We start from the raw sequence: 26065 nt of genomic DNA on the forward strand, positions 1-26065 counted from the left end.
GGTTCCACCAGAGGGGAAGGTCTCTGGCCTGTTCCCCGATCCACCAGGTGGATCAGCAGAGACTGCGGGGATTGTTCTTCTTCCTTTCCCCATGCTGGCCAGCAATGAGGCTAACTGAGTGAACGGCAGATTTGAGCCACTAAAGTGGCCAAGCTGAGGGCTGTCATGAACCTCTGAGGTGAGAAAATCCACCAATAAGCACAGGACCCACCAAGGCAGAGGAGGAGATGTGTCACAGGCCTGGTCTACACTACGAGTTTATGTTGGATTTTGCAGCATTAAATCCGAATTAAGCCTGCACCTGTCCACAAAACAAAGCCATTTTTTCAACATAAAGGGCTCTTAAAACCGATTTCTGTACTCCTCCCCAATGAGAGCATTAGTGCTGAAATCGACATCGTCATTTCGAATTAGGGTTCGTGTGGACGCAATTTGAAGGTATTGCCCTCTGGGAGCTAACCCACAGTGCACCATTGTGACCGCTCTGGACAGCACTCTGAACTCGAATGCACTGCCCAGGTGTACAGGAAAAGCCCTAGGAACTTTTGAATCTCATTTCCTGTTTGGCCAGGCGAGCTCATCAACACAGGTAACCATGCAGTCCCAGAATCGAAAAAGAGCTCCAGCATGGACCGAACGGGAGGTACTGGATCTGATTGCTGTATGGGGAGAGGAATCCGTGCTATCAGAACTACGTTCTGAAAGACGAAATGCCAAAACATTTCAAAAAATCTCTGAGGCCATGAGGGACAGAGGCTACATCAGGGACGCAACAGAGTGCCACGTAAAACTTAACGAGCTCAGACAAGCGTACCAGAAAACCAAAGAATCAAACGGATGCTCTGGGACAGAGCCCCAGACAATTCGCTTCTATGCTGAGCTGCATGCAATTCTGGGGGGGGGCTGTCGACACTACCCACCTCTGTCCGTGGACTCCGATGATGGGGTACTCTCCGCCATGCCTGAGGATTTTGCAGATGGGGAAGATGAGGACGAGGATGACGATCTTGGGGAGAGCACACAGCACACCGTTCTCCCCGACAGCCAGGATCTTTTTATCACCCTGACTGAAATACCCTCCCAACCCAACGAAGCTGGAGAAGGGACCTCTGGTGAGTGTACCTTTTTAAATACAATACATGTTATAAAAGCAAGTGTTTTTTAATAATTAAGTAGCCCTGAGGATTTGGGATGCATTTGTGGCCAGTACTGCTACTGGAAAAGTCTGTTAACGTGTCTGGGGATGGAGCGGAAATCCTCCTGGGACATCTCCATGAAGCTCTCCTGGAGGTACTCTAAAAGCCCTTGTAGAAGGTTTCTGGGAAGAGCAGCCTTATTCCGTCCTCCATGGTAGGACACTTTAGAATGCCACGCTAGTAGCAAGTAATCTGATATCATTGCATGATAAAGCCTGGAAGCGTATGGTCCCGGTGTTTGCTGGCATTCAAGCAACATCCGTTCTTTATCGCTCTGCGTTATCCTCAGGAGAATGATATCCTTCATGGTATCCTGGTTGAAATAAGGGAATTTAATTAAGGGGACATTCAGAGGTGCCCGTTCCTTCTGGGCTGTTTGCCTGTGGCTGAAAAGAAATCCTCCCCGCAGTTAGCCACGTGGTAGGGGGGAAGGAGAGCATTGACACTGAGCTGTTCGCGTTTCGCTAGCAGGGATCTTCCCTGATACCAGCCAGGCAGTGGGGGGGAAGGGTAAAGCGATCATCCCAGAGAATTGGATGGGGGGAAGGGGTTAGTTTGGTTTCTGCTGCTGCACGTTAACAGGAAAACTGCAGCACTAAATGGCCAACTCAATGGGCTCTGCTTGGTATGGGAAAAGGAGGGTGCTGCTGTTATGAAGGTTGCAGAAGCCGAAAGACTATGGTTTACCATGGCTGCCTGCAAGCCGAATTCTGTTGCCTGGCACTGCGTGTGTGATCTCTAACACCAAAGCCGCAGGCACTCAATAGAAGATGCAAAATACGACCTTGTACCAAAATCACATGTGCTATGTAATGTGAATAGTGTTGATCACCGTGAAAGATATAGCCATTGTTCTGTAAAATGTATCTTTTTAAATACTTCACTTCTTTTCCTCCAGCAGCTGCAAATGTTTCAAGTCTCCCTCCTCCATCCCAAAAGATAAGGCGGTGAAAAAAAACGCACGCGTGATGACATGTTCTCTGAGCTCATGCAGTCGTCCGGCACTGACAGAGCTGTGTGGAGGGACCCAATAGCAGAGTACAGGACAGTGGCCGATGAACGTGAGGAGAGGTGGCGGCAGGAAGATCAGAGGCAGCATGAGGCAATGCTGGGGCTACTGTGGGATCAAACGGACATGCTCCGGTGTCTGGTGGAGGTTCATGAACAGCAGCAGGATCACAGACTGCCGCTGCAGCCCCTGTTTAACTGCCCTCCCGCCTCCCCAAGTTCCATAGCCTCCTCATCCAGATGCCCAAGAACCCAGGGGGGGAGGCTCCAGGCACCCAACCACTCCACCCCAGTGGACAGCCCAAGCAACAGAAGGCTGTCATTCAAGTAGCCTTTTCCTTCCCTCCTACCCTCCTCCCACACCCCACCTGGGCTACCTTGTGAGTTATCTCCCTATTTTTATAATCAATTAATAAAGACTACATGTTTTATAAACGATAGTGACTTTATTTCCTTTGCAAGCAAGCTGTAATCGAAGGGGGGAGGGTGGGTGGCTTACAGGGAATTTAGAGGCAACCAAGGGGGCTAGTTTTCGTCAAGGAGAAACAAACAGAACTGTCACACCGTAGTCTGGCCAGTCATGAAACTGGTTTTCAAAGCCTCTCTGATGCGCAGCTCGCCCTGCTGTGCTCTTCTAACCGCCCTGGTGTCTCGCTGCGCATATTCAGTGGCCAGGCAATTTGCATCAACCTCCCACCCCGCCATAAACATCTCCCCCTTACTCTCACAGAGATTGTGGAGAACACAGCAAGCAGACATAACAATAGGAATATTGGTTTCGCTGAGGTCTGACCGAGTCAGTGAACTGCGCCAGCGACCCTTTAAATGTCCAAATGCACACTCTACCACCATTGTGCACTTGCTCAGCCTGTAGTTGAACAGCTCCTTACTACTGTCCAGGGTACCTGTGTACGGCTTCATGAGCTGGGGCATTAAGGGGTAGGCTGGGTCCCCAAGAATAACTATAGGCATTTCAACATCCCCAACAGTTAGTTTCTGATCTGGGAAGTAAATCCCTTCCTGCAGCCGTTTAAACAGACCAGAGTTCCTAAAGATGCGAGCATCATGAATCTTCCCGGCCATCCCACGTTGATGTTGGTGAAACGTCCCTTGTGATCCACCAGTGCTTGCAGCACCATTGAAAATTTCCCCTTGCAGTTTATGTACTGCCTGCCCTGGTGGTCCGTCCCAAGATAGGGATATGCGTTCCATCTATGGCCCCACCACAGTTAGGGAATCCCATTGCAGCAAAGCCATCTAGTATGACCTGCACATTTCCCAGAGTCACTACCTTTGATAGCAGCAACTCAACGATTGCGTTGGCTACTTGCATCACAGCAACCTTCACAGCAGATTTGGCCACTCCAAATTGATTACTGACTGACCAGTAGCTGTCTGGCATTGCAAGCTTCCGCAGGGCTATCGCCACTTGCTTCTCAACTGTGACAGCTGCTCTCATCTTGGTATTCTTGCACTTCAGGGCAGGGGAAAGCAAGTCACAAAGTTCCAAGAAAGTGCCATTACGCATGAGAAAGTTTCGGAGCCACTGGGGATCAGCCAAGACCTACAACACTATGCGGTCCCACCACTCTGTGCTTGTTTCCCGGGCCCAGAATTGGCATTCCATGGCATAAGCCTGCCCCATTAACACCAAATTGCGGGGGAACGCCGTTTTAGAGAAAAGTGTCGTCATGTCCTCATCACCGTGCTTCCGTCACCTCCTCGCCTGGTTTTTCAGGTGCTGGTTCTGCATAAACTGCATGATAATGCGCGAGGTGTTTACAATGGTCATAACTGCTGCAGTGAGCTGAACGGGCTCCATCTTGCTATGCTATGGCGTCTGCTCCTGCTCGGGCAATCCAGGGAAAAGGGCGCGAAACGATTGTTTGCCGTTGCTCTGACGGAGGGAGGGGCGACCGACAACATGGCTTACAGGGTTAGCTTACAGGGAATTAAAATCAACAAAGGGGGTGGCTTTGCAAGAAACAGAATGGCCTCCTCAAGGATAGAACTCAAAACTGGGTTTAGCAGGCCGTTGATTTCACGGAGGAAGGGAGGAGAAAATGAATGCAAAACAAATCTGGTCTATTTCTTGTTTTGAGCCACTTCATCTATCTTTATACATCTTGCTGGCAGCAGACTGTGCAGTACGACCGCTAGCCATCGTCATATCCTGGTGCTCGGCAGAAGACGGTGCAGTATGACTGCTGGCCATTGCCGTCTCCTGGCTGCTCATTAAAAGACGGTGCAGTAGGACTGCCAACAGGACTGAATTGCCATGAGATGAAACTTAAAAAGGTAATGACCTGGCTGAGTCACTCCCATGTTTGCCCAGGCGCCCCGACCTCATCGAGGTCGGTTAAAAGAGCACCCTGGACTACGTTGGTGACGGCTATACTGCACTGTCTGCTGCCAAAAGGCAATAAGCTGCTGCTGTGTAGCAATACAGTACAGCGTCTGCCAGCACCCAGGAGACATACGGTGATGGTTAGCTGGGTGGGCTCCATGCTTGCCGTGGTATGGCATCTGCACGCATAACCCAGGAAACAATTGTCTACCATTGCTTTCACGGAGGGAGGGAGGGAACGGGGGCCTGACAATATGTACCCAGAACCACACGTGACAATGTTTTAGCCCCATCAGGCATTGGGATTTCTACCCAGAATTCAAATGGGCGGTGTTTGCGGGAACTGTGGGATAGCTACGCACAGTGCAACGCTCCGGAAGTCGACGGTTACCTCGTACTGTGGATGCACTCCACCAACTACATGCACTTAGAGCATTTGTGTGGGGACACACACTATCGACTGTATAAAAACGCTTTCTACAAAACCGACTTCTATAAATTCAACCTAATTTCATGGTGTAGACAATGCCACAGCGTATTAATTGGTGGAGTTATCACCCTGCTGCAAAGAGTGCATACACACATTATATAGCCCAAACTTACCCACTTGCAAGGCTTTACTGGTAATTAAATACAAAAAACAAACAAACCACAACCTAAGTTTCACATCAAGCTTGACTATTCCTAGGGTTTTCTCACATGGCCTTGCCCAGACCTTAGTTCCCACTGCCCTTAAAAAAACACTCCAATCCTTCTTACCTCCTGATTGGAGCTAACATCCCCTGCCAATATGAGCTAGCTGTGATTACCCTGCATTTTTATGGTTCTAGCACCTGCATTTAGGCTTGCCCAACAGAGGAGCCCTGCATTGCTATAGAGAGTCGTAGGGACTGTGACCTTGTTGCAAATAGATTGTCATCGTCTTATGTATTTCTCCTGTTCTTATCTCTTCTCATTCCTCACGTCCGTCATTCTACTGCCTCACTATTAATTTCCTCTCCTCAAACTCTCATGTAGGGCACCTCAGACTTACATTTTCCCAGGCTCCTCCCTCACAGAAAATCCTCCGAGCCCCTTCTTCCCCTCTTGGCTATGGTCAGTGAGCTATATGAGCAATTCTTTCACATTTCCAGATTCACTGTTGCCTCACTTGTCCTTCTAACTGGTAGAGAGAAAATGCATGAATGCTGCAGAAGCAAATATAGGCAGGAAGAGACAAGCAGTGTTCCTTCCCGGCAGAAGGTGCTCAACAACATTGGCAGGTGCATCAGCCCTGCAGCATTCATAGCTTTTGGTGTGAAGCAACTGGTGAAAAACTCATTCAGTACTCAACCAGCTCAGTAATAGCACAGTAAATACCTTGACTTGCCCTGAAATTTCATATTTATATAGTGCCTCCCATCCTGAAGGATTCCAAACACTTCAAACAAACTGAATAGTATAGATGTACAGTGTTGTTTCCCACCCAACAGTGTGGTAAAGAGGATATTTCTGCTAAGGAAAAGGCAAACTTGAAGTGCCATGAGGTCTCTGAAGTCCATGCAGAGCTGACAGAAACATAGTTCATAGATTTTAACACCAGAAGGGACCACATTGTGATCATCATTCTAAGCTGACCTTCTGCAAAACATGGGGTAAAGAATTTCACCCAGTGATTCCTCTAGTTGAGAGAATTGTTCATCCCTATTGGGAAGTGAACATGATCAAGTTCAATTACTTATGATTGAGCTACAGCTCATCTTTTAGAAAGACATTCCGTCTTGATTTCAAGATTCCAAGTAATGATGAATTTACTACTTCCTTTGGTAAGCTATCCCCGTGGTTGATTACCCTCACTGTTAAAAATGTATTCCTCATTTGATTTTTTTTTAAAACTTCAGTTTCCAGCCATTGGATCTTGTTATGCTTTTGTGCACTAAATTGAGGCCAGATATCTTGTATATCATTTACCATCTCGCACTAAGATCAGATATCTTTGGCTTGTGTTAGGACTTAAAGGCCATGATCAAGCTGCCTTTGAATAGACTCTTGTGTCTGATTGCGAGGTGTATTTTCTAAACCATTGTTGTAGCTTTTCTCTGAACCTCCATCAGAAAGACCAACACAGAGTAAGTTTCCTGTTGAAGAGTGAAGGCTGAGTCAAATCTGTGGTCTCAGGGGATGCTTTGGTCACTAATCTTTCCCCTACGGAATATCTCTGAAGTCATTAGAAATTAAGGAACATTTTAAAAAATCCTGTATTGAATTTTACTTTGAAATAAGCTCTGCTAGACGGTACTTATACTACAGAGGTATCCAAGCAACAAAAAGGAGAAACTCAAAGAACATTGAGTTTTGGCTCCATAAATACAGAAGCTTGGCTAGTTAGAAACTTAAAGACAGACATGAGAACATTTTCTTCTACATACTAAGAGTTTGCAGACAGTTTTCTCTTAAATTATTGGCTCATGGCAAGATTTTGAAATGCGCTTAACACTAAGGGCCAAATTCATTGCTGGTGGAAGTCAAACCTTTTTTTAAAAAATCTGCCATTATTGGCGTGTGGACAACTATCAACAAGAAATTTATTTTTTAAAGTCATGATTCAGAAAAACATTTAAGTACATGCTTAAAATGAAGCACATGCTTAAGTATTTTACTAAATTAAGGCTATAAGCAGTACCTAGCAGAAAAGAGCCTGGGCTAATTGTTAAAGATACGTAAAATGTTGATGATGATAATAATAAAAGCAGTAGATTTTACCCTTTTAAATCTTCTGGATTCTCATTCTGGGACAGCTGCTCAGCTGGTATAAATCAGCACAGTTCCACTGAAGTCATTGGAGCTATGGCAATTTACACCAGCCGAGATTCTGGTCTTTTCCATTCTAGACTGATAGCTCTCCTCCAGAAACATGTACTTTAGCGTGATTTGATCAGATACAACCAATATTCATTTGGGCATCTCACTAGCGCAGGGACGCTGGAACAATTTTTAGAGTGCGGGTGCTGAGAACCAATGAACCAAACTGTAAACCCTATATATAAAATGGAATCCCCTTCAAGTCAGGGGGTGTGGCAGCACCTCTAGTTCCAGGACCTAGGCACTAGCATTCAGGTTGTCCATGAAAGATTTCTTATTTATCATGAGCACTTTTCCTTTCTTCTCTGTGCAACTTGGCTCCCAGAAGTATTTTAGTTCTCTTCATAAATAATATCCCTCCTTCTCTTTACTGCTTTTAAGAGCCTCTCCTGCTCCAATTGATGCAGAAAGCTACAGTCCACTTAACTCAGCAATACAGGCAGCCAAAAGCACATCTCTATAGTGCTCCACTCTCTTCAAATACCATAGTGATGAGCGGGTGATGAAAACGAAGATAGACAGGATAGAACTGTACTGCACCAATCAGGGAATCCTATGACATTGTTCTCTTCTCACGTACAGCAATGTAAATCAAGTAACACTTGCACTGAAGTCAATGCCGTTAACCTGAGAACAACTGTGTAAGAGAACAGAATCAGGTCCACAGGCTTACTGACTTCCATTACCTCATGGGAATTTCACAAAATTTGCAAAAAAAATGCAAAAAAAATAAAAACAACAAACATCCACATTTATACTGAGTTTCCAGCAGCTTCCAGCCGCCTTTCCACTATGCAAAGATGGCTCTCTGTTACACAACTAATGAGCTTTTGTCACTTCCTTTACTTTCTTAGATGCTCTACACTTACTTTTGAAAAGTTTCAATTTGGCTAAACCACCAAATTTTACAGATTACTCCATCTTCAGCTGATTCACAAAAGCATGAAGTTCATCCCTCTTTGTGCATGAAGACTGATTCATGCTTGGAGCTCTTTCTGTGAGATTAAGTGGGGGAAATATAGTGCCTGCACTCCAGTCCCAGAAGTCAATATACAGGATTTAAACAGCAAGATGCTGGGTTCTCCCTTATCCACTTCTTACAAGCTATTGACGGCCCCAATAGAGCTTAACTGGATAAAATGACCATAGTTTTCAGAGTTTTCAGCACATGCTGCCAGCAACTACCCATATTCTTTACCATTCCCAAGACACTTAATTAAGATCAAAGTCTATTCTGACAGTTACACTTGTCATACCTGGGCAATTTGTGTGCTGTTTCACACAGCTATTAACTTGCCATCAAGCAATCAGTTCCCTTAACCAACTCATCATATCATTGATAATTTTAAATAGTACCTTTAAAACAAACCGTGGTGTATCATTTAAACAAACTGGTAATAAAAATATAGCATTTGTCCTTTTTTCAGTTTGGTTTGAACTGGTTTTATAATCAGAGAATTATATAAGATCATGGATCTGATATTTAATCAAAGCAGGAAAGCAATTGATTTATGTATCTGGGCTGTTTGCATACTAGCCATATTTAAAACATGTATTCCTACAACATCTACTCCTGCACCTACTGAGAGATAACAGAGCCATAATGAACACCTGTGTTTATGCCATACCAAAACTATGCTTTTCTTCTGAGTTGTAACAATGCTGTACCAATTGCCTGTGCCCTAAACTATGTATAATGATATCATTCCAAAAATAGTATCATTTGTGCCATTTACTTGTATATCTACTGCTGTATGTACGATAGATAGAAAAATAGATAGATCCATTTGTGGCACTCTGTACCTCAAAACAGGACCCTGGAACCCCCATATTCACCTGTGTCATATAATTATGATACATTTCATACAAAGCATGCCATGTAAGATATCATATGAAAGGTCATGACTTGCTGAAACCCATTGTTCTGTCCAAATGTGTATATCATTAGTGTGTATGAAGTTATGAGATTTTGCTGTATGGTTGTTCCGAAATATGTTGCAAGTTCGAGAGTCTGTACTGCAAGTTCCACAGTGACAACAACGGTAGTGATCCCCACCCAGGAGGGTAATAAATGACCACTGGTCAGCAGGGGAGTTATAAACAAGGGATTTACAATACTGTAAGAGAGTTGCACAGGCATCACACAATGGGGGATTGCTCAACTCCATGACTCAGCAAAGCCCAACAGGATATGTCTGGGCTAGTGTTTTCCAGGCACATGGACTGAGGATATAAAATAAGGGACTGTGGCATTGTGCTTCTCTCCTCCCCCCGCTATGCTGGAAGCAACAAGAATGCTAGGAAGACAAAGACTTCAACTAAGTAGACTGGTCCCAGGCTTAAAAGGGGAAACCTGTGTATTAAGAACTATAACATCCAGAAGGGTGAGAAAACTGCTTGATCCAAATACTGCCTAGTATAATAAGGTTTAAGATGTAGACTGTATGCTTATCTTTTATTTTCTTCAATAACTATCTCTGACCTTCTCCACATTGAGGGAGGGGCACACTGGGTAATAAATGTACACTGGTCAGGCTTCTGAAGAGGGCAAGATGGTACAGTTCTGGGGTGCAAGGCTGGCGGGAACTGGCTGGTGCCTTTCTCTGTGTGATTCGTGAATGGCTTAGGGAGCATTCATACAACCTGGCTGGGTGTGGGGCTCCACATGCTGCTTGCGTTGAGTGATAACAGCATCTGGAGGGGTTTGCTGCTTGTCACTGGCAAAGCACAGTGAAAGACAGTCCAGGCTGGAGAATTAAGTGGGCACTGTGGTATCCCAGTTTCAGTCTGTATCCCAGGGATCCCGTCACACCATGTACATAATTTTCCTCTGCACCAGCCTGTCAAGACTTTTTAAAGTGTGAGGGGAAGGAATGAAATAACCCAAAAATAAACAATTTTGCTACTTACTTGCTCATCTGTTGGGTTTTTTTAATTCTCCCAATAACCTTAAAATCAAATAAATTATTACTAGTGGCAGATGGGGTTAAGTTTTAGATATTATCATGACAGCATAGTGCTCACCATTGATCTATACGAGTATGGCAGGTAATGTACAAAAATGTAACAGTATCTCTTCTTTCAGAGTAGCAGTCGTGTTAGTCTGTATTCGCAAAAGAAAAGGAGTACTTGTGGCACCTTAGAGACTCTTCTGCCACACTCCCTCCCACAATGCCACATTAGATGCTAAAATTATATCCCTGATTTCTGGGTCTAGAACATATCACTCATTTTCCCTGCAGCTCACTTAGTTCTATGCTAGTTCCAGTAGGCACTAGTTCCAAGACTACAGCTTAAGAAGCCATTCCAGAAGCAGAGCCCTAACTGAGTCATGCGAGGTTTACACTAAAAAAGATCTCCCAGTATCTCTGTACTGATACAGCTATATCAACAAACCCTCCTAATGTAGACACAGTTTATAAATAGCCAAAAAAAAAAGGGGGGGGTGCTTTTGCTCTGGTTCCCCAAGCAAAATAAGCTATAGCAGCAAAAGTATATGCTGGTATAACTGAATCTACACTAGAGCTTTTGCCAATACAGAAATTTGGGGGAAAAGGGCAAAATCATACCCGTAAGTGACAATACTACACCAGAAAAAGTTTTTAATATAGACTTGGCCTTAGTAACTGGCCACGAAGCTGCTGCTAACCTAAATCAAGCAACTGCTATTATTTTCTCCCCTCTCTCTCTCCCCCCTTCCCTTGAAGTGTAAGTGAAATAATCATTTCCTCGGCCTGGTATAATAAAATTTAGAAATTCCTAAATTAGTTTTAATTGCACTTTGTTGCCAGAATATAGGACTACTGGGCAAAATATCAGATTACTCACAAAGAACTGTAAATTGCAGACTGCTGATATAGCACGGTGCTAACACACACCTGATGGGAGATCACCGCGGTCCCTTCTCTTCAAATCAGGCATAACCCACACGACTAAATGAATCAATAGGTGCAATGAATGATCAATACCTCTGAAAAATCAAACCTCAGGTGTCTGAAGCTGGGCACCAAAAATTAATGCACTTTTGAAAATTTAGGCTAGATTTAGCGCTGTTATAATGTCGTCAGCTAGAAAAGAAAAGGGATCAGGAAAAAAATGAAGGAAAAAGAAACAGAACAGGACTTTAAGGTGGCTTGTGGGGATCTCAGCAATCAGAAATGGATCATATCCATTTCCTTCTTTTCCATTTTCCTGGCTGGGTTATGCATTGCTGCAGTAAATAAATCAGAAAGTCTTACATTTGTCACTTTAAGAGTGATCAGTCTGTTCTGAAGGACCAAGAGGAGGGTCCTCTAGATTCCAATTTTGCAACCCTTGTTCTTGCAAGTCAACCTTGGAACTAAATGGAACTATATGTGAGTGATGATAGCAAGATATAGTCCTTAAAAATGTAGGTGGTTTTAAGCATTTAAAATAGCTACACATTTGCATATTACCATGAAAATGTACTTTTTATTCAGGTTATCTTCAGTACTTGAGCAGCCCTAAGAATTCCAGCTGACTAAATACACAGTGAAAGAGGTGCATCTGCTAATTCAGCACTATGGGTTTTATATGTTTCTTTTTTGTATCAAGTGAATCCTTCAGATGTCCTTTATACGACCTCCAATTGTGTGTGATGCAACTGGTGATGTGTATAGAAGCCCGGAATGCTTCTATATTATTTATAAGTATCCATCCAGACTACAATCCTCTTAAATGCTTCTTTTTAAAATCAATGTACTTTTTTTTATTAAGGTCCCAGACATCTTACCTGACAGAGGTTCATGAAAAAGATTTTGGAAAAGATTAATCTCAGTAGTATCCTTTAAATGTATGAATGAGCCTTTTTAGCGTTGATAAGGATGCAAAATTTACATCATTGCTTTATATTCCTTTGTTACTGATTTTGGACTCTGTTTTATTTTGACTTGTATATTTTTACTGGATACTTCATAAACTGAAGAGGCAGAAACTTTGGTACTAGGGATATGTTAGACAGATAGCAAGGGCAAACAAGTGTATGCCTAAAAAGTAATAAGAAAAGGAGTACTTGTGGCACCTTAGAGACTAACAAATTTATTAGAGAATAAGCTTTCGTGAGCTACAGCTCATGAGCTGTAGCTCACGAAAGCTTATTCTCGAATAAATTTGTTAGTCTCTAAGGTGCCACAAGTACTCCTTTTCTTTTTGCGAATACAGACTAACACGGCTGCTACTCTGAAACCTAAAAAGTAATGTAAGCAGTAACTTAAGACAATTTCAGCCTTTCCCTTTTTTTGATCTGGAGCTGTTTATTTGTGTTTTATCCAAATGACTAAATACTCTTGGGTAAAAAAATAAAATAAAATAAATGTCTACCACAATGCAGAGGTTCTCTGGGGGCCTAGAGAACAAATGGGGGTAGTCCAAATTCAGGCTGAAGTATTGTGGCCAAGGGCTACAGTGTATCTACCCACATAGGACAGACTCACTTTGTAGCTGCCCAGCACATCTCCTGTATGAATTTTTCTGTCCTCAGCCTAAAAACCCACCTATTACCTTTATTAACAACAACAAAAAATATACATGAACAGGATAAACTCTTTGACGAATTCATTTCCTACAATTTGCTTATGGAAGCAACTCAAGCTGTTGACAATGAACGATGACCTATGCATGGCTTGGGTCTTGTCTATCTAAAAGACCACTTCTGTCCCCACGCACAACCATGACATTTAAGGTCAGATGAGGCTGTTAACACTCCCTAGACATGAATGCTTTGTGGGCTGAGGATAGAGTATCCTAACTCCTACTTTCTCCAGTAAACCTGAGGGACAAAGATTAATATTTAAAATGTGGAGTTAGGCGAATAGCTTTAGGCCAGCAAATTTGAAAAATTTGGGCTAATTCTTTATTAACATCTAGTTGAGAAATGGAATATTTTGGAGGTGGCATACTTTTCCTAACACTGCTTTCCAAGAATGTGCTATGTGGCAGATGGCATTTGAACCAGTAGGATTATACACACTGACTACAGAAGCATGGGTTGTGCAGTCTCTAATGCCTGCAGCAGTGCCACTCTTTACTACCATTACTTACAGGGGTGCATAAAGAATCACGGTCTGTTCTGTAAGACTAATGCTGGATTTGTGATGCACAACAGACTGTTTTGTGATAGGGTAGGATAACAGGGACATGGAGATATGCATTTTATAAAGAGCAATATATTGACAGGAGAAAATTCCACAGACTTAATGATGAATCTCACTGTATCTGTATTCAAATGGTTGCAACAACCAGAGCTGTTTAATCATTTTGGAAGAAATGCCATTCTTAACAGCAAAACTGAGCAAAGCACTCCATTTCTCTAAAAGGGAAATTAAAGACATTGTCCATTTATGGAAAACTAAATAAAACTACCCTTTTCATGGATCCTTGTGTTATGGGCCCTATCTGAAAGGCTGGTATATGGTACTTGTGATTTTTAAGTTTTTACCTGACACTTCTATATGTAGGGTAGGTTGAGAGACTATAGATTCTCACTAATCTGATGTTTAATTTCATCTGAAATTTTGAAGCAAGAAATCTCTTCCAAAGTTTAATCTAATGCATTTCTAAAAAGCCTACTGTCCTTAAATCACAGCACTATAAGCATGTTTGGAAAACAATTTCTTTCCTAAGATTTAATAATGGGAAATATCATTGGTTACAAGACCCTATGTTAATTTTGTTGGAATCTAGCACTATACCACTTGGAAGACTAGTCAGTTCTGCAAGAGCGAATACAATTTTGTCCATCCAAAGAGGGATCAGGGTGCCAACATCCTATCATAAGGATCAGAAGAACTAAAGTTAATAAACATTTGACTGGCAATGACAGCCTATTAGTGCATGCCTTGTGTAAGAAGGTGTCAAGGTACAAATCTTAGTCAAATATATCTTCTGATTATCCTGTCACTTCAAAGAAAGGGAGATGTCTTCAAAAAGCTAAATGTTCCTGGGTGATCTTTAGCTGTAGTTATCTAGGGCTCCTGTCATTCATGTAAAAACAGGGAGTCCTTGTGGCACCTTAGAGACTAATGAATTTATTTGGGCATAAGCTTTCGTGAGCTAGAACCCACTTCATCTGATACATGGAGTGGAAAATACAGTAGCAGGTATAAATACACAGCACAAGAAAAGATGGGAGTTGCCTTACCAAGTGGGAGGTCAGTCTAACGAGACAATTCAATTAACAGTAAGCTACCAAACAAGAAAAAATCACTTTTGTAGTGGTAATGAGAGTGGCCAATTTCAAATAGTTGACAAGAAGGTGTAGGTAACAGTAGGGGGAAATTAGTATGTGCCAGCAATGTCCCTCTGCCATGTACATTGGCCAAACTGGACAGTCTCTACGCAAAAGAATAAATGGACACAAATCTGACATCAGGAATTAACATTCAAAAACCAGTAGAAGACGACTTCAGTCTCCCTTGTCACTCAATAACAGACCTAAAAGTGGCAATTCTTCAACAAAAAAAGTTCAAAAACAGACTCCAACGTGAAACTGCAGAACTGGAATTAACTTGCAAACTGGACACCATCAAATTAGGCCTGAATAAAGTCTGGGAGTGGTTGGGTCATTACAAAACCTAATTTCCCCCATACAAATTTCCCCCTACTGTTACTCACACCTTTTTCTCAACTGTCTGAAATGGGCCATTCTCATTACCACTACAAAAATGATTTTTCCTCCTTGATAGCCTACTGTTAACTGAATTATCTCATTAGACTGACCTCCCACCTGGTAAGGCAACTCCCATTTTTTCATGTGCTGTGTATTTATGTCTGCTACTGTATTTTCTACTCCATGCATCTGATGAAGTGGGTTCTAGCCCACAAAAGCTTATGCCCAAATAAATTTGTTAGTCTCTAGGGTGCCACAAGGACTCCTCGTTTTTGCTGATACAGACTAAACACGGCTACCACTCTGAAAACTATCATTCACGTATCACTTCAGGAAAGAAAAATGTTGCTATCAAGAGACGGCCATATTGAAAAAGGAGCCTGCTCTATAATCTGGTGAACTGCTCTGATCCGGAACATCCAGAAAGAGCCATGTTCATCTAAATTCAATTTGCTAGCAAAGGGCGAGGAGCTAGCAGGTGGGTAAAATATTTTCAGAGATGGAAAAGATGATTTGATTAAAAAACACAAAAGCGAACAGAAGAACTTTTTCTCTGGTGAAGCTGTGTACCAAAGCCCAATGAAATCAGTGGAAATACTTGCATTGACTTCAACGGGCACTTGATCGGGTCCTAGAATACCTCTGCTCTTGTTTTCTAGGAATACCTCTGAACCTTGTAGAGTTCATTTAAGGGTTCTGAACTGATGTGGGGAGAGAATGGATGATTTGAATATATTTTACTTATCTTTAAGTTCTATCATAACAAAGGCCTAGAATTCTCCCCACCATCCCCTCCATATACCCATCACTGGAGATAGCTAAGATTGGATGGATAATTAGCAGTTCAAGATTTAGGCTTAATGGAAGAGGAACAGGTCAACAAAACCATCCCATATACTACCCAGATTAATAAGAGAACAGTGAGGAGACATAGTCCTAGTCTGATGGAGGATTAATTTTTGGCCAAAGTGTTGTCTGTTGGTAACAGTGATTTCTGCTGCATCAAAAGAAGCAAAATTATGTACAAGTATTTTCTTTCAAGAGTGTGGGGTCTTGTTGGCAACAATAATGGTTCCCATTACTATATGCTTGGTCATAAAGATGAGCTGTTGTGGGAGCAGCTGAGGTCCTTCGCTTCTCTCTATCACATCCTGTAATGATGGTGATGACTGGCTCAGCCAAATAAGTAAATACGTACACTGCCAATGATACAAAATCACATCTGCCAACAGAGACCAGAGATGAAAAGGAGTTAAATAGTTCTGGGATGGTAGTGTCAATACTAATAATTTTATAGATCCATGGATTGCAAGCCCAGAAGGAATCACAATGACTATCTAGTCTGACCAGCTGCACAACACAGCCATAAGATTTTACCCAGCGATTCCTACATCTAGTCCAATAATTTATGACTGAACTAGTGCATATTTTTCAAAAAAAGAACTAGTCTTGGTTTAAAGACCTCATATTCCTTATTTATCTACTCTGATGGTTAACTACCCTCACCCCCTGTTAAAAATTTGAAATTGCTTGTCTGCCCAGCCAGACTGGAAGAAAGATCATCCATCTCGCAGAGAGGCAGAAAATGTATGTGAAGTGGTGCCTGCAGTATTGGTTCAGACTATAACTAGAACCTTTGATCTGAAATAAAGCTCTGTGATGCCAGTATTTCAAGCAGTGCTGCACCAGTGGAAGGAACAAGCCAAGTCTCTGACTATGATTACGCTACAGCTTAAGTTGACATAAATTATGTTGCTCAGGGGTGTGAATTAGCCAATCATCTGACCAACATAACTTAAGTTGACTTAAGTGCTGGTGTGGATAGTGCTATGTTGGCGGGAGAGCTTCTCCCACCAACACAGCTGCTGCCATTCATTAGGGGTAGATTAAGTCAACAGGAGAGCTCTCTCCCATCGACTTAAGGTGGCTACACAGAGAGCATCAGTGTAGCTGTGCTGCTGTAAACTCTCTAGTGTAGTCATAGCATCTGTGCCACAAGTTGCTCACAATGCCAACAATAAAATGCAAAGTCAAAGAGGCAAAAGTGTATAAAAATTTTAATGATGAATAATGCCCATAAAAACCTAATCAATTCCCCTACTAGAGAAGGGAGTATGTTTAAATATAGCTGCATATAAAATCTGTTCTGCTTTGAAACTGTTGTCTCTTTTAGATTATCTGAATTATTTAAGTACCTACTTATATATCCTTTAATAAATAATAAACATGAAACAATCACTTACTCAGATAGGGTGTGATCTAACTGCCATGGAAGTCACTGAAGCAACTGACTTCAATGGGAGCTATATCAGGTGCCTAATTCCTGCTAGTAATATTTGTAAGAAAAATACCATCAAATCTACTGGATAAAAGTAAAACGCAGAATATTGTATCTTGGTAGTAGTAAAATGCAATTTGTTTCTTATGTAATATCAAACTTTAAAGGTCACAGGGCCTGATTCTGATCTCACACTGGAGTCGCTGCTGATTTGAGTCAGTGTCGCTTAGATCAGAATCAGGCCCTAATTTAAAAAAAAAATTAGTTAAAAAAAATCTCACCATTTCAGGGCAGACATTTACCCTGCAACTTCAAATTCACACTGGGCAGATGTAATCTGAGAGTGTCAATGAAAAATACAGGTCTTCTGAAAGTAACAAAGTTTAGGATTAAGACCCAGTGCCTCATCCCTTTCATGAGTAGTTCCTCTGAAGTCAACAGGCTAATCACAAGAGTAAGAGCTGCAAGATCTGGCCTTTATTTAGCTGCATGGACTATTTCATATTCCTGTCACCCAGCTCTGAGCCTGATACTGCATGATACTTAGAAACATCAAGGTGATATGAGCCCTCAACTCCCATTGACTTCAACAGGTAGAGTGAAGGTGCTCAGCACCTTTCAGGATTCGTCCCAGAGTTTGCTCCTAATGAATAAAAGCAGATAGTATCTATACTTTGCTAAAATAAATGTTATAAATAAAATATTTTAAGACATTAGCAATTGTTGTATTTGTAATTGTTCTTCTAATCAAAATTCCAATGACCAGGAACCTCCGCACATTTTGAGCTGTTTTTCCTGCTCACAGTATGTCCCACGCTACTGAGGCATTTTGTTCAGAGATCAGGAATGTGGACATGCTACCATGGGATTCAGGAAATCATTTACAGAATGCATAAAAATTTCTTTGCAGTACAGTGCCTCAGAGCTCAGAGGGCATGACATAATATCTTTGCTACTCAAACATACTTGGTTAATGTGCAACCTTTAATATGCAATAATCACATGCCTTTAAACAAAAAAATAAAATAAAGTCAAATACAACTTGCATGATGATCAGAATGTAGTTAGAAAGGAAATTGCATGGATTTTAGAAACTTTATTAATTTAAATAATTTTATATCTTTGTCAAAACTTATTATTGATAGCGAAAGCCTCAAAATATAGCATTTCTCCATTTAAGGACAGCTTGAGCATTTTAAACCTTGCTAACAGAAGAGACTGTGAAACTGTGAAAGTTATACTGTCTTTCAGATTCCTTTAGGATCTAGAAATTAATGTTGGCGGGTATGTTGCACATTATCGGACCATGAATCAAAATAATTTGAATATGAAGCCAAAATTTTAAAAACTGTGAAGGTTTCCATCTGATGTATGTAACTGAAGTAGTTTTGATTTCTAGACTTACTTCCATAGCAGACTAGTCAAAACATTACTTTAAATTTAATCAGCAGTTATATTCTAGACGAGAAGGGCATGTGCATGATCCACCAGAGACCACCTACCTTGTAAAAAATGTAAATCAAAGTGGCTAAGAGTGACATTTCATAACAGTTTATTCAGAAAGACAATGTGAGAATAAGACAGGTACTACTGCATTCTGGACTCTGACTATGTACGTTTGGATAAACAAACTGATTAACACTTATCAGTTACTTCAATGTAAAACTGGAATAACTACACTATTTCACTGGAGTTACTCTTGTTTAATACTGGTGTAAATGACAAAAGAATGTGGCCTTCTGTTGTCTTGTTTTTTAAGCAATAATCCCATATTTCCCAAAAATATAATGTGTCTTCTGTACACTGGAGATAGGAACTTATTTTGAGTTGCAAGACAAGTTTATACACCCATTAAAGTATTCTGTGAAGAACGGGCACAAACCTTCTGTTTCAACAATCCTATGTGTGAAAAACTGTTTAAAAATATTAAGCATCTATATGTATTTCCAAGACAATGATTAGAAATGTTACATTTTAAAGTATACATATAACATTCAGCAGACAGCATAATCTAGCCAAATAATCACACTGGTTAAGTCCCTCCTTTTGAAAGAATTCAAATCATTCAGGGGAACTGACTCAGACTGCCAGAGAATTTTCACTTTCAGGCTCTGGAAAAGGAAAGTTAAACCAGAGCAAGGTATTTGGGCATGCGCATTGACTACAGTGGGCAATGAATGAGGCAAAGCCCTAGCTGGGATGATTTAGTTGGGGTTGGTCCTGTTTGAGCAGGGGGTTGGACTAGATGACCTCCTGAGGTCTCTTCCAACCCTAATCTTCTATGATTCTATCATCTAGCACTTGGAAGTCTAAGCCGCTACATAAAGGGCCAAAACCTGTCTACAACTACTTCCATGCAACACCACTGAAATCAAGCAGCTTAAATGGGTGTAAAATGAGCAGAGAATTTGGCCCTCAGTATGTCAGTTATTCAGTCTGAATCTCAATCTCCTACTTCTCAGGCTAGCAGGAGGTTGGAGAAGGGTATTGCTTCCATGGCAACTTTTATGGGCTGATTTGGAGAGGAAACTGTTCTGAAATGGGCCTGGTCAGTGCTTAATTTGTCCCAGAGCTGAGCCCCAGCACCTCCACGCTTGGCAGTTCATAGCCCCGCCACATCTGGGCTTGCTGCATCAGTTATGAATGTAAAAAAATTGCTTGAGCCCCGGCACCTCTTTCACTACAAAATTAAGCACTGGACCTCGTTCATACATGGTAAGGAAGGACTGTAGTTCCAAGTGGGATCCACTGCTGACGGCATGTCACAAAGGCCCTACGCTGGTAGTAGTCTCCTCCCAAGACACTACATATGAAATAAATAAGGTTGTCTACTCAATTATATTAGAGCTTTGAGTCTTGGGCTCTAGTGCTTTCAGGCAGACAATATAATGTTTTTTAACAGGGGCAAATACATGCAAAACTCAAGGAGGAATATTTTAAACACATTGGGGTGTCGCATCAAGCAATAATTCACTTGTATCACATCAGATTTCTACTGAATGGAAATCTTTTTTGTTACCTACTTGCACTGAGTTCTCATCACTTGAATGCTTACCAGCTAGAGCCTTAATACGGGATCGCTCAAACAGTCGTGCAGAACTATTTTCATTGTCCCAGTCATCAACATCCCAGCGGTTATTCACATCACTGTATTGCTGTTGGATTTCAATATTGTCAAAGTCTGTCGCTACTGTTGTTGTCATCTTGAACCTTCTTAACCTATCCTTGGCATCAGCTTCTCCTTAAACAGCTCTGTAGAAAGGAAAAAAAATAATGTGGTCGCTTAAAACTATACACATACATTGAAAAGACGCAATAAGATTCAAACTCAGGACTTTCAGCTTCAAACTCTTTGGGCTCCACTTGGTAATCTGAAGAAACAGCTCCAATATAATTCAGAAGTCTTAACAGCCTACCATCCTTACTGAAATCCACTGAATAATATTTACTTCCAGTAAAAAATAAATAAGGTCATCTTGACTCACAACAAAGGCAATGGAACATGCTAAATGGCAAAATAAGACATTTTCATAGTTTTTATTTTCAAAGGGAATTTGTTTGCATTTTACACCTGTGAAACATGACTGTAAAACATGAACTCTAGATGCGTTAGGTACAAAAAACCTAATGTGCAAAAAAAGACCTAGACATATTTCCAAAAAGGTGCAGACTACATGTCAAAAATTAAAAACAAACTCATGTAAACTCATTAGATGAATGTTTTGACAAGCAGGAACATTTAATATGAAGATGAAGAAACATTGCTTTCTGCATATGTAATGTCTGATCCAATGACTATCACAGAGAATTTACCTGGAATCCTGTCCAGTGACATACAGCACTAACCACCATTTCCTTGTACTTATTTCAGCAACAAAATGGTAGCATACCAGCATTAGGTACTATAAATAATACAGTAGGCTGTTATCCTGCAAATCAGCAGGATGGTATCTAGCACATCTATACTGTCTTCCATCTAAGGATCTTAAAGCATTTTACAAGCACGACTAAGGACTGCAGTATACTTTTAACACAAGCTCACTGATGCCATCACAGGAACAGTGTAAGGAAGGAATCAGCCCTCCAGAGGCACAAGAGGGGGGAGGGATCCCCATTTTCCACTGGTGCTATACCAACAGCATATTTATTAACCACCTTTTGCCAGTGGCCACAGTGTTGGGTGGATCGAGCCCAGGCTCTACTCGCTCTCCTGCCCACCTGCTTGGGCTAGAGTCCTGAGTGTGCAGTAATGGTTTACCTCTGCACACCCAAACCTAAGGCCCAGGGAGACTCTGCAGCGAAATAAACAGGTTCTTACTTCTCATTTATGCCTCTCTGTGGATGTGCTGCCTTGCACCTCTGCGGAGATGCGGGTGTAACATCTGCTTTTGATCAGAAAAGTACCATACTTTGCTAGAGAAAAGTATATCAATTACAAACGAACTGTGCATACGTGGACTGAATATTTCTAATGAACTGGCTCAAAATATTTGCTGTAAACCTTTAAAAAATTATGTAAAAGATGAAAAGTAAATATAAAATCCAGTGCACCATTTCCTTTCATAAAGGAACGACACTGATAAAAATAATACTCATAAAAATATGAAAAAGAGGGTCAGGGCATGGGGAAATCCAATACAAACAATATGTACTACACAGGAATAGAAAATGTCAACAATTTTTTTAAAAAATCTAATTTAATTGATATATATATGATTCCCCTCCCCTCCACAAATTCTATAATACAAGACAGGTCATTACAACAATACAGAATTATATAGCAAACTGATTTTGGACTGAGGCCTGCAGTCTTTTCTCAGGCATTGCATATTAACTTCAATAGGCTTTAGTAAGAACTGCAGGATCAGGCCCAATATTTTAACACCCAAGACCTGACTATGACATACAGTAGTTACATATCTTACATTTTTTAAAGCTTATCATGCCATAACAAAAGAAACATTAGGCATCTGGATGTTTATATAATGATTTAGCTCCACAGAGAAATATGACAAAGTAGAGTTTGACTGTCATTATTGCTAAATCATTATCACACAATAAAGGGTGGTCATTAATGAACACCTACAGCCAATGGCCAGTACAGCAAACAAAAACTCCTTGAGCAATCTAATAGGGAAGCAGAAGCAACTCCAGACAGGGTCTCTGGATTTGGCCTAGCTATCTGGTGCCACCTACTGACAAATGAAAATGGAATGCAATGGTACAGCAACCACAGCAAAGCACTCTTCTTATCCCGCCTTGAGTTCATGCTACAAAACCTATTGCTATATATATTTTAAAGGATATATGAATGGTTTTACTGAGTCCAGGTTCATTCCATCAGCATTTTACATGTTGCAGCTGACAAAAAAATCCATCTCATGGGAACACAAACTGAACTTTACTGTTCTCTGAATGAGATGTGCTTGCTTTCCAGCCAAATATCCTAGAATAAAAAGTGTGGTTAATTTCCCCACATCAACCCCTGGAGATTTCCACCAAAGAGGATTGCAACAATCCCCTTATTTTACAAAGAGATAGCTAGTGGTTATATAAGATACTATTACTGGAGCTTTTATGAGGTATGTGACCTTTAAAAAAGGTGGGAAGGAATCAGTTCTGTTATTTTAAGCAGCCAACAGATGAAAGAATATGAAACAAGCTGTTCTGGGAAGGCCTTTAAAAAAAAAATCATACTCCCTCATTTATGGCATCTTACCTTTTGGGGACGACATTTTTCTAGCAGAAAACTCTGAAAATAGATAGTTTTCAGCCTGAGAAACTTAAAGCTGTTTCTGCCCATGTCAATAAACAGACACAGAAAAAGGATGAAAAAAGCCTGATTAGGCCTCACACTACATGGTAGGAACATTTCTGCAGTAGCACTAGGGGACTGATTCTGATCTCACTTAAGTAGGCTCTAGATCAGGCTTTAAGTTTACAGAAAGACGCCCATTGACTTCCACATGCTTTTGATCAGGCCTGTACACTGGCATAAATCAGGAATAACTCCACTGAAGTCAATGGAATTACACGCGTATAAAACAAGCATAACTGTGACCAGAATCAGGCCTCATATCTTTTACACAGCATCAAATTAGACCAGTCTTAACTGCAAAATCACAGGTGTCTTTGATATGAAATGTGTAGTGCAACTTACAACATTCCTTCTGATCCACTAAGAATGACTCTTTCCACAAGTACTCCTTTTCTTTCCCCTGAAGTTTCAAATGTAGTTTTTGAAAAGAAGCAATTCAGAATGGAAAAATAAAATTAGTGAACCTTAAGGAAAAAACCTGGTTACGTATTAATTTCCCATAGCTTCCATAGGCCACTGAGTTCATCTATTTCTATAACATCTGTATCTACAGATGTGTATACCAAACAGCTGTGACCCTCCTATTCCCTTATTCTCCTTTCTAATTCTGTCGGCCCAATCCATCCCTGGTAAAGATGCACTTGGTCCATTATTTCAAACCTGCTTGACTGGACAATCTGCATTTTCCTGCTGCTGCAAGAAGATTGTTGTAGAAAATAGGCATTTCTAAAAGAAGTGCTTATGTCTGGAATGTAGACTGAGTACCTGCTTGAGTACTGAGGACAGGCAGACCAGCTGGTAGAGGAGAGAGACTGCAGAGAAAAAAATAACTGCTTTGCAGGAGAGCACTGATACTATGGTGAAGACAATTTTAAAGGAAAATTACAGTGCAATATGAAATCGTTTCCCTCATTTGCTCCAACATAAGCCATGACTAAATTAATTAACAATAATTAATTGTAATTATTTCTTTTAAATGCCTTGCACTAAAATTTTAAAACATGAAATAATGAAGCAGAGGGTGGCCATACTGTCAGCCTAATCACATGTATCAAGACAGGAAGGTCAGAGGTGCAGCCAGACACCCAGGGAAACAGAGATCAAAGCCGCAGCTATAAGTTTCCACAGTTCTTTCTCAAGAATTTCTGTATATTTTTCAGGATATCCACTCTAAACAAATCCAAAAAAATCCTTCAGAAAAAAATACAGAACCTACTTAAACAGTATTGCCAACTTCAAGGAGATCAAAAAATATGAGTCGGACTCCAAAAAATGATGAAATTGGCCCAAAAATCATGACTTTTTTTAAAAAAAGAAGAGTACATTATGTTTTTTTGATCAGTTTCTTGATTTTTGAACTCCCCGGTCCATCCCCAGGGTGTGTGCATGTGACAATTAATATTGCCCACTCTCACACAACTACTGGATAAAGATTTGCCAACTTTCTGATTGCCAAAAATCGAACACCCTTGCCCTGCCCCTTCCCCAAGGCCCCACCATACCCCGCCCCTTCTTTGAGGCCCCGCCACCACTCATTCCATCCCCCTCCTTTCATTGCTCACTCACTCGCTCATTTTCACCGGGCTGAGGCAGGAGGTTGGGGTGCGGGAGGGGTGAGGGCTCCGGCTGGGGGTGTGGGCTCCGAGGTGGGGCCAGGGATGAGGAGTTTGGGATGTGGGAGGGGGCTCCGAGCTGGGGCAGGAGGTTGGGTGGAGGGGGGAGTGAGGGCTGCACCTGGGAGTGCAGGCTCCAGCGTGGGGCCAGAAATGAGGAGTTCAGGGTTCGGGAGGGGGCTCTAGGCTGGGCCAGGGTGTTGGGATGCAGGGGGTGTGAGGGCTCTGGCTCGGGGTGCATGCTCTGGAGTAGGGCCAGGGATGAGGGTTTGAGGTGAAGGAGGTTGCTCCGGACTGGGGCCCGAGGGTGCTCAGGGTTCGGGCAGGGGGTTGGAGTGCAGGATGGGGCAAGGGGTGCAGGCTCCAGGCAGTGCTTACCTCAGGTGGCTCCCAGTATAGGCGCCAACGCTGTGGGTGCTCCGGGGCTGAGGCCCCTAGGAGCAGGGGCAGCCAGGCAGCTCCACACGACACTCTCGCCCACAGGCGCTGCCCCTGCAGCTCCCACTGGCAGCGTTCCTGGCCAATGGGAGCTGCGGAAGCGGAGCCCGTGGTTGGGGGCAGCACGTGGAGTCACCTGGCCACCCTTGTGCCTAGGGGCCTCAGGGACATGCCGGCTGCTTCCGGGAGCCATAGGCGCCAACTTCCCCTCTTTCCCAAGGGTGCTCGACCCCCCTCTGACCCCAGGCCCACCCCCACTCCACTCCTTCCATGAGGCTCCACCCTGCCGCACCTCTTCCCCACCCCCATTCCAACCCCTTCTGCAAAGTCCCCACCCCAACTCTGTCCCCTCCCTGCCAATATTCCAACTCCTTCCCTGGGTCCCTTTTCAAGTGGGCATTCTGGTCGAAAACCAAACACCTGGCAACCTAACTGGATAAGGTGATTTTGGCCCCTGCTGTAGGAGCTCTCACCCCCACCTGTGCCCATCTCTGGCCCAGTAATTAATCCTGTCTCCCAGGCCCCTGCATCAGTTCTGTCCCCATCCAACCCCCGCCAATTCAGCCCCCCTTAGTTCAGTCCCCATCATCACCACCCCATCAACCTCCACTGCCATCAGTTGACCCTCCCAGCACTCACCCAGTCTGCTCAGAACCCACCATCAATACAGCCCGCCCCCAACCCACCAGCCCTCATCCTTCTCACTTCTGCCTCCCTGTAGCCTCCAGCCTCACCTCTGCTCCTAAGGATTCTTCAGCCTCCCCAGGACTGGTGGGGGTGCTCCTACATCCCAGGCTGGCAAGGGAGTAGCCGCCTGGAGCTGACAGTTGGAGCCTCGGCCACACCCAGGGTGGCTGACAAGATTTCTTAGTAAAATTAAGCCTCACTTTTAGAACTCA

General features: G+C 42.3%; 1 protein-coding gene across 2 annotated transcripts in view; it reads right to left on the reverse strand.

Annotated features, from left to right (window-relative positions):
- Positions 1 to 26065, reverse strand: part of SPTBN1 (spectrin beta, non-erythrocytic 1) — a 222708-nt gene that overhangs the window by 126298 nt on the left and 70345 nt on the right. For both annotated transcript variants that reach the window (XM_038394320.2, XM_038394321.2), the window contains exon 2: positions 20353 to 20549. In XM_038394320.2, the coding sequence (XP_038250248.1) occupies positions 20353 to 20500 (148 nt within the window). In that variant the 5' untranslated portion in view covers positions 20501 to 20549. The remainder of the gene's footprint in view (positions 1 to 20352; positions 20550 to 26065) is intronic.

The sequence above is a fragment of the Dermochelys coriacea genome, chromosome 3 (assembly GCF_009764565.3).
Source record: "Dermochelys coriacea isolate rDerCor1 chromosome 3, rDerCor1.pri.v4, whole genome shotgun sequence".
NCBI lineage: Eukaryota > Metazoa > Chordata > Testudines > Dermochelyidae > Dermochelys > Dermochelys coriacea.